We start from the raw sequence: 9,823 nt of genomic DNA on the forward strand, positions 1-9,823 counted from the left end.
GGGCATCCTTGAAGATTATATGGATGCCCCCCTCCCTCCCTCTACCACATATCGCAGGAGGTTCAGCAGCAAGTTACAGGTCTGATGAAGTCCCTGCATTTCGTATTTGAATTAGCCAGTGGAGATGCTGAGGTACTTGTAATAGGCCACATTTGCAATTTCGTTGCCCTAGATTTTAAAGATGTTTCTCCATCTAGAAGTTAAGTGTTTGGTTTTTGTAGGTGAGTTGATGAGGTCTTTGGAGTTGCAGAATGGTGAATTTGTGAAGGGCTTGTTGGAGCTGGTGACTGTCTATGACCTGAAACACTTTGTTGTTGGCATAGATTGTTGAGAGGACCCCCTGGATGTTAAATTTGACTTATTCATCAAGACATTGAAGAAAGTTCGGAAAAGGACACCACTGTGGAGAGTTTTGGGCTCTATATAGCTCCAGCCAGAGTACACTTTGAAGAATACAGTGGCTTGTCTGTCTGCAAGGTAGTCTTTGATGAGGTGCAGCATTTTGCCTGTCATGCACTTGGGAAGTTATGCAAGGATTATTAGAGGTTCGCCAGGTCAAACGCTCCCTTGAGGTCGATGTGTCAGTTATGTAATCATCTTGCCTGGATTTTAGTTAGGACCCATTGATCTGTGGTCCAGGACTTGGCACTTTTTCTGGGGGGGCAGGGCCCAGCGCTGACCCAACAGATATAATGTATAAGCCCATCTTAGGTTCTCGTCATAAGCTGCTTAACCTGTCCGCTGTGATTGGCATGGATTTGGCTTTCACTGGTAGCCTGATATTGGAGTGTTTTCCATGTAGTATTGGTATGCTGGATATCCCCTCCCAAGGTGCATGACTTTACATTTTTCTTCATTGAATTGCAGCAGCCACTTTTTGTTCCATTCCTGTCTTCTTGTAGGAAATCTGCAGTCAAGGGGTTAATCTGGTGTTGGAAATTAGCCCCATTATGCATGTGTTGTTGGCGGAGGGAGGTTTAGGGGGTTGACAATTGGATAAATGGAGGTTTGAAGAAGGGCCTGGTGGATTATGGATAGATGGAGGAACTGGTGGGTCAGTGGACGTTTAGTGGTTGAACAGAAGAATAAGGGACAACTGTGTGGGTAGATGGATGGGCTGGTTGATAGAGGGGAAGGTTGTCAAATGGATTGATGGCTAAGTGGATGCTCGGTGGATGGATTACTTGAATGGGGAAGGTTGGTAGATGAACTGGTGGAAATATGGAAGCCTGGTGGATTGCTCGGTTGAAAAGTGTTGATCGACAAAAATAGTTAAAGGTTGAGGTGGTGGATAGATAAATGAACTAATGGGTGGAATGGTAGGTAAGTAGACACGGTGGATCGAGGGCATCTTGTTGAATGGACTTGTTACTGGGGAAGAGTTGGTTGATTGGCTGGTGGCTAGGGGATGGGTTGATAGTGGGGGGGGGGGACATACACACACGATATGCAGTGGTCAGTGGGCTCGGCTCACAACCTCGAGGTCTCGGGTTCGTATTCCGAGCGGAGTAGAGACGGATGGACAGTCTCCTTTAATCCGTGACCCCTGTCCACCCAGCAGTCGGGGGTTGTGTCCCGCCTCCCGGGTGTATTGGGGGTGAGGATTCAGCCGTACCCAAAATCCATCATTTGTAAGAAAGTATGCTGGATAGCGTAAACGAACGTCCGACGGGTAGAAAATTTGGAATAGAAAATTATGTCGTGGTCTCCGTTGCTGCTCGAGGCTCTCAGGTTAGATTACTATCACACTTTGCCGGTATAGCGAACGGACGTCCGACGGAGAGTAAAATTTTTTCCGGTTGTCTCCGTTCGCATGCGTTTCTTGTCCATTTCTCGTTTGGTGAATGCGCTGCATGTCAGACGAGGTCCGGCGGAAAGTTTTGTGCATGCTTAAGCCCCAGTCACACATTCACGACAAGGACTCCTGGCGCCGTCCTGACGTTCGATATGCCGATAATCCTGGCTGCGTGACCCGATTGGTGTGCTGCTGCGACGGCGTTACGCCAAGTAACGACGTTAGTAAGACGACATCTCGATGGGTGCGGACGTGTTCCGACCGTCGTATGTGGGGAGCGATGACCTCCCGACATAATGGCCACGGCTGTTGACGATAGTCCTCACTGATACCGACCGGCAAAGGACGATCGTAACACCATCTGGGGGTGATAACGACGTTATTAGGACTGCTGGCGATCTTCTTGAGACCTTCACCTGTGTCTAGATGACAATAAAAAAGGGGAATGCCCACCATGGACCACACATTGCCCCGCTCTTCCAGAAGACCAACACCACCCACAGACTGCATGATGGAGGCTACAACCCAGAATTATGTCATTGCCTTCCTCCAATACCGCCACCAGGCCAACCTGCTACAGACAATAGATTTAACCCGACTGCTGCTGTTGTATCGTCAGTGGAGGAAGCAAAAAAAAAAAAAAAAAAAAAAAAAAAAGCACGCCGGGTGACACCTGTTTCTTGCTCCTGCTGGGCTTGCCCTTGGCCTGACTGCCCACCTCCTCCTCCTCCTCCGTGTCTTGATACTGGAAGGCGTGGGCGGCAGGGTCAAGGGTTGTTGGACAAGCGGTGTTGGTGGTGGCAGGGCCATGGCAATGTGATAGTGGTGAACTGGTGGCCATGCACGTGTTCGATGTTGGCTCCTTTATCTACACCCATGATTAATGCAGGAAAAAACTGGAGCGAAAGAGGGAGCGCGGACCGGAAACACCTGTCTATATACCCCCGGCGGCCGCTGTGGTAGACTGAACGTTCCCCCTTGTTCCCCCCTCTACTGCGCATGCGCCGACCTGTGTTTATATGCGCTACTCGGCCCACTCCAAAACACTGGAAAAATCGGTCCCCCCGAGCAACATTACCAGATTGTCGTACTGAGCCTTTTATGTTTGCCGATTTCCGACCCAATAATTAAACTGTTTTCATCACCCAAATAACTGCCTTCATATATGGATATCGTTTAAATGGTTAATTATTGGTGCTTGTTGGCAACAGTTATAGCCAGAAACCGGTAATTACGCGGCTTCGGAGTACGATAATCTGGCAACGGTGCCCTCGAGTCCCGAGCACGCCTGCCTCACCTCAGCAGCCGCACCCTTTTTTTAGTATGGTATTTTACCTGTATACAATAGGTACAGGATGTAAGCCATGAAGTTGTGACCTCATCTTTCCAGCAGGAGCAGAAGGCTAGCAATCCTGCCCTCCTATATGTGTATGTGATCCTGCGGCAGTGAAAGGCCGACAGTCCTGCCCTCCTGAGTGTGTGTGTGTTTTGTCTTGCTACAAATCAGAAACGGTTTGAGCCATCCCATGAAAGGGAGGAGCATGCCGTCCCAACCCCCAGACAGTACAGAGTGTGATTATACAACTAAGGATACATGTGTAAGTAGCACCAGGAATAAAAAAAAACATTATATCCTTGCATGTATCTATATTATATTTGGAAAAATATGCTTGTTGTATGTATCCCTGATAATAAAATTTATCTACATGTGCTTAAATTTAAGTGAATGAAAGCATAAGAGAGTAAATTGAATGGAAGCATAGTGAGTTCCTCCCTTCTCCCTTGTTGTTTACCTGCAACAATAAACTATCAATCAATCAATCATAATCAAGTACTGGCAGATCTCTCGTAATAAATCTGCAATCGCTCCTTCAGACCTATTTGTTGTAACTCCTGATCTACCCACTAGAGTCCACCAGTTCAAAATAGCCTCCCAGAATCCCTGGTCATCCTTCAGTCTCTATCTATTTAAATCAGCACTAGCTCATCATATAGGGGTAAAGCTTTTAGAATATCACTACATGGACTATAGCTCTTCATCTTTAATATTATGAATTTTATTACGTTGATTGCGCATCTGCAGAGTGCTGGCTTCCTAGAGCCCCCGCCTCATCATGTGGATTTTGGGGTTGGGAAGCCTATCCTAACGTAACCTGGTGGGCGCCTCCCAAAACATACTAACCTAAGGGAGTTGTTACAGTCTTCATAATATTAATCTAGAGCATATAAAGGTATTTTGTAAAGGATTGGTGACCATAATTATTAATGTGGCAGCAGTCTTGCCTAGGAAATAACCCCAACAAGTGATACAGAAAGAAGGGAAACCAATTTACTGAAGGCTTTTAGTTGTACGTTTTGATACCGTTGATGAGGATTCACGCCCCGGTCTGCCGCCGCAGCAGCGCTCCACAGGGCCGCTAACATCACAGTGGAAAATAACAGGCATGCAAATGACAGAATAAGGAGGGGGGACCGATGTCTCGTCGGGGGACCGATCAGTCTGCAGTAGATGCGGGCCAGCTGGTCCCCCCTTTAAATGGGGCGGGCCAACGCGGGTCGGCGCATGCGCAGTAGAGGGGGGAACAGGGGGGAACGTTCAGTCCGCCACTCCATCTCCGCCCCGAACAGGTGCTCGGCGTGGCGCCGTTGACAAATCTGTATGCAGTCGGTTGGGTGACAACGCTGCCAGAGGTACGTTACGACCACCGTTAGGAGGTCCCCTTCAGTGCCGACCATTGCCGACTACGAAACGACGTTGTTGCGATGGACATCCGACGTTCGTAGTTTCTTGCCGACAGATGACAGATGTCGTGGAGGGCGCCGATTGTTTTGAACATTTACATTTCCAAAACTGTCGGCGTGCGGCCTCTCGCGCCGCGGCGGCCGGTGAGATGTGGCGGACCGCAACGACCCCCGAAGATGGCCTACCGGAGGATGGCGATCACCGTGGAGGGCTACATTTTCTGACGTCGGGACGGCGCCGGGAGCCAAGATCGTGAATGTGTGACTGATAGCTCAGTCGGTTAAAACTCTGCGCTGCTGGGCTTCACGGCCCGCCAGGCGGAGGTTCGAACCCCGCTCAGGCCGGGATTTTTCCGCTGACAAAGGAGTGGATGGCGTCCGCATATATCCCAACTGTACCAAGGCCTTCTAGGAGGCCTTGAGAGAGAGAGAGAGAGAGAGAGAGAGAGAGAGAGAGAGAGTGTCCCATCTTGCCCTTTGATCCACCATAGAGTTGATAAGTTTTCATGTCATCACTTCTGCGGTCAAGTCTTCTGCCATTGTTTCTCCCTTCTTATCATCAACGTCACCGTATTCACATTAACGCCCGTCTGCAGTCCCTTTGTTTATACTGCCTGCACCACCACGGACAGAGGTTGGCAGGGCGGCAAACAGAAGCTGAGAACGTGTACCCTCCGGTGCTTACCTGAGAGATTTTAAATTGCCAAGCATTCTCCTACCTGTCTGTCAGCTTGAGGCATAGGAGGACTAGCCGTAAGGGGGAAAAAAGAAAACATGGAAATGCAGGGAACAAAAAGTCTATTAGGTCATTACGAGGTTGCCTGCCCTGATGATTAAATCTGCTCGACTGTCACTTCATGCCTGCAGATGAGATGAAAGCACTTCAGCATTCAGTTTACTCCTGACGCAACGAATTAACAGTCAGCAATGCCCAGAGATCGACTGTAATGAGTCTTGCTCTAGTCGGGAGGGTACTTGCTGGCGATGACGAGTCCAGCTCGTGGTTAGGCCGTGGGTGGGTGAATGACACAAGAACGGTTGCCTATCTTCCAACCAGCATGTATATGATGGTAACACTTGTATGAGAAGTGGCACCATAATATAAGGAATAGCTGACAGTTTGCTCTTTCATTAAGATGTGGCTGTCCGTTGTCGAGGTGCCGAAAATAGTTATTAGGTATATAGTTTTTTTATTTCTACTGTGTATCTGAAGTTTAATTTATGAAAAAATCGGTGCCGTCATACTTATATTTAAATAGTTCTCGAAACAGGGTGTTTATGTTTTAATTATGAATAGGAATGAAGTAGAAGGCTGTGATGTATTGCATCTGTTTATCATCCGTGCCTTCATTATCACCTCAGAGACACGGCAGTCCTCGTCGACAGAGCGACTTGCGACTATAAATAGGCTGCGGTAGGCCGATAGAGTCGGTCTGTCGGCACCCTGCTGCGCCGCCGTTGGCAAAGGCCCGTGCTCCCGCCTATAGGGAGGGAGCAATCTTTGAACTGCAACATGATCAGTCAAGGTAAGTCTATGGATAAGAATGCTCGGTATCAGCAACCCTGTGACATGGCAGTATTTCTTGCCAGGGTTTCCTGCTACACCGGCGACGGCGTCGAGGGTGAGTCATGCATCTGGCAGCTCGGTTCTCCAATGCTGCGCGCTGATTGGCTGACTACACATTTTCCTGGGCCTATAATATTTCCTGCTTCACCCGTTCCCCCTTTTTAGGGGGTAAATCCTAGAAACGAAAAAACGGTGCAACGTCATTCCCACATAGCAGGTGCCTTGGGCTGTACACCGTGCAGTGACTCCAGTCGCTCAGTGGTTGTGATGCTGGTCACATGCCCGCTCTCCACCGCGCTGACCTGCTATCACGGGAATCACCTTCATAGGTCACAAATACTCATAGCACGGACACTGCCAGACCTCAGCTAAGTGAACTCGGGGACCCGACAACTTGGCCTATTTAGACATGGAATACGGGCTTCATAAACATTTGTAGAACTTTAAACGATAAGCATCGACTTTCTGTGCGTGAAAAGATCTCGAGTCTGAATTTATTCGAGATGCCTTCGGCCCGTTTGATGTTCCTGTGTGTAACGTGCGGGCTCTTGCTGTGGATGGTGGTGCCGTGGTCAGGCAGGCTCAGCAACTTGTCTCAGCTTCGCGAAATGAATTGGGTTAAAGCTGAATTTCAAGAACATCTGGATGACATTGTTAGACTTTACAACTTGTCCCTTAAGTCTTTCGCCTCCCATGAACTTCCTCCAGCAGATGACCCGAGTTCCTGGAAGACCATTCTGTTCTGGCATACCTGGTTCGGCTTTAATTGGTCACATAGGTTGGTGCTGTTACTGTTCACTCGCATATACCTTAAAAGTGTGCAGTTATGAGTGTCGCTTATCCCACTCAGTCTCCTTTTTATTAGACATACCTGCCTTAACTCTTCCCTACAGAGGATTTATTGCGTGAAAATGTCCAATGTATCTCACTTTTAACTACCCTCCCATCTTTTTCCCTCCCTTCGTCATGTCTACAGCCCTTTTATGAAGTCCCTCGGTCATTTTCCAGCTCTCTCTTGTACCGTTGTCTCTTTGTCCTTACTTTACTCCCCCACCCTTCTCCATGTTCATTCCGTCCACATTACGCGCCACGCCGCCTCACTCCCTCTCGACACACCACCAGGTTCGGCCCCACCACTCCGGAAGGGTTGCGAGAGGTCGGCTGTCCCAGTTGGAGGTGCAGGTTCACTCTCGACCACAAAAAGGTTTCCGAGGCTGATGCTGTTATCTTCGAAGCCGGCAGGTAAGAGAAAGACATATACAATTAGCGGTTAGTGGTTGTGGTGGGTTTGTGAGGGAAGTGCTGTGTGAGTATAGGGAATCATGGAAGCTGTGAGGGCCGAGTTTCCTGGTGCTTGTGGCTTATTTGGAAGGGTAATTCTGTGTGTTTTGGCCGCTCCCCTCCTCTCCTCTCCTTTCCTCTTCTTCAATACCCTCTCATCCCACCCCCTTTCGCTTTTCATTCATTCTACTCTTCCTCTTCCTCTTCTTTCCTCTTCTCACTCCACCTCCTTTCGTCTGTTTGTCGTCTCCTCTCTCCGTCTCTTCCTCTTAATTTTCTTCCTCTTCTTTCTCCTCCCATCTTTTGTTTTCCATCCTTGAGGCAACCCGTCTGCTCTTTACTCCTCCCCCTCCTCCTCCTCCTCCTCCTACTACTACTACTACTACTACTACTACTACTACTACTACTACTACTACTACTTATAATTATCATCATCATCATCATCGTGGCTAGCTGGTTGGGTGTATTTGATAGTAATAACATTAATAACGATGATAATTATAATTGTAATATGTATAAATTCTCTTAATATCTTTGCCTGCTCGCCTCCTTAGCTGTATATCTCGCCTTGCTTCCTTGTGTGTGTGTGTGTGTGTGTGTTCATAACTATTGTTCTTGAATTATGAAGATATCAGTGAGGAGGAGGAGGAGGAGGAGGAGGAACAAGGGAAGGAAAGAAAGAAAAGGAGAGGAAGAAGGATGCAAGGAAGGAAGGAAGGAAGGAGGGAGGCATGAATTACCCTGAATAAGTAAATATAAGAGCCAACGTGCGTGTGTGTGTGTGTGTGTGTGCTCGATAGTTCCTGACAGGCGACCACTTGTTAGTTTAGATGACAGGTGTGTGTGTGTGTGTTCATTATTCCCTGGCTGGTGAACACTTGTTAATTTAGAGAACAGGTGTGTGTGTGTGTGTGTGTGTGTGTGTGTGCATTACTCCCTGTCAGGTGAACACTTGTTAATTTAGAGAACAGGTGTGTGTATGTGTGTGTGTGTGTGTGTGTGTGTGTGTGTGTGTGTGTGTGTGTGTGTATGTGTGTGTGTGTGTTGTTAGCAGATAAACAGGTACGGTGTATATTTCATCACTTTTTCACAGTCTCATGTACACTTGTTCACACGGAGCACAGGTGTGTGTGTGTGTGTGTGTGTCTGTGTTTGTTTCTGTTACTAAGGAGACAGGCAAGCATAAACAAATTTTTCCATGTTTTCACAACTTCTTAAATATTAATGTGATTTTCTTTTTTTTACCACTGAAGTAATTTGTCACAGGTGTTCCAAACAAATATTTTACCGCGCTGTTGAAGATGAGTATGTTTACTGATTTTTTCCCTTTTTTTCTCTTTTTTAACGTTGCTGGACGGAGTGAGGGAGAGAAAGGTAAAGAGAGAGAGAGAGAGAGAGAGAGAGAGAGAGAGAGAGAGAGAGAGAGAGAGAGAGAGAGAGAGAGAGAGAGAGAGAGAGAGAGAGAGAGAGAAGGGGAGATGGGAGGAGGAAGAAGTAATGGAGGAAAAGATGGTGGGGTGGAGGGAAGGGAGGGAAGAGGCGGTGTAACAAGGAGGATACACGAGGGTATACGCGCTTTGTTGTTAATTGGCCTATATATGAAATGTGATAATGTGCCATTATCCCTCAAGATTCTCGGGCCGCCCAAAAGGGATGACCCGGCCCTTAAATCGAGCGGTTTGGGTCTCGGCGGAGTCTCCCATATCGGCGTCCGGTCTGTATCAGCTCACTGTAATCAGTGCTTATAACCGGAGTCGTGCCATCAACTGGACCATGACCTACCACTCCGAGTCCGACATCGGGGGATACTTCGGACACTTTCGCTCCCTCGGCGTCAGTGCCATGTGAGAAGAAAGTTTGTTCCTCCACCACACTAAAGATGCTATATATTCCTTGTTATCAGTTCCAAGGTACAGAAAATAAGAAAAAGAATAGGAGACCCATACATGATCTCGACTGCATGCACATATGATTGTCTCTGATAGGCCAATGCGACCCAACTTGATGGCTGAACACCGCGAGGCTCTGAAGCGGCATCGAGCGGCTCTCGCCCAAAACAAAACCCTGCAGGACGTGATGGGCGGTGGCTGGAGTACCTTCGTGCAGAGGCCCCGGGTGGTGGCCTTCATGACCAGCCATTGCGTCACCCTCTCCAGGCGTGAGGAGTACGTGGTCGAGCTCCAGAAATACATGGAGGTGGACAGGTGAGTTTTGGGCCCTCTAACCCCCGTCATTCACACCTGTTATATTGGCGGTGAGTTAAGGAATAGCATAGCAGTAGAACATAAGATCTCGCTCACCGTTTCGCTTATGTTCTCCGCAGATACGGGGGATGTGTGAAACGACGTTGTGGAGAACGTCATAATGCAGATAGCTGCTGGAAGAGTGTGCTGGGTGGCAACTATTCCTTTTACATGGCCATGGCGAATTCCTTTTGC

At 48.1% G+C, this 9,823-nt stretch overlaps 2 protein-coding genes across 5 annotated transcripts in view; one reads left to right on the plus strand and one right to left on the minus strand.

Annotated features, from left to right (window-relative positions):
• LOC127008877 (structural maintenance of chromosomes protein 6-like) overlaps positions 1 to 9,823 on the minus strand; it is a 74,432-nt gene that overhangs the window by 35,756 nt on the left and 28,853 nt on the right. The gene's annotated exons all lie outside the window — the stretch shown is intronic.
• The window catches only part of LOC127008880 (alpha-(1,3)-fucosyltransferase C-like), a 5,460-nt gene continuing 1,959 nt past the window's right edge, over positions 6,323 to 9,823 (plus strand). Inside the window, exons 1-5 of the mRNA XM_050881322.1 lie at positions 6,323 to 6,882; positions 7,227 to 7,346; positions 9,017 to 9,229; positions 9,371 to 9,589; positions 9,709 to 9,823. The exon at positions 9,709 to 9,823 is cut by the window's right edge and continues 67 nt beyond it. Of these exons, the coding sequence (XP_050737279.1) occupies positions 6,608 to 6,882; positions 7,227 to 7,346; positions 9,017 to 9,229; positions 9,371 to 9,589; positions 9,709 to 9,823 (942 nt within the window). The 5' untranslated portion in view covers positions 6,323 to 6,607. The remainder of the gene's footprint in view (positions 6,883 to 7,226; positions 7,347 to 9,016; positions 9,230 to 9,370; positions 9,590 to 9,708) is intronic.

This window comes from Eriocheir sinensis, chromosome 39 (assembly GCF_024679095.1).
Source record: "Eriocheir sinensis breed Jianghai 21 chromosome 39, ASM2467909v1, whole genome shotgun sequence".
In the NCBI taxonomy this organism is placed as follows: domain Eukaryota; kingdom Metazoa; phylum Arthropoda; class Malacostraca; order Decapoda; family Varunidae; genus Eriocheir; species Eriocheir sinensis.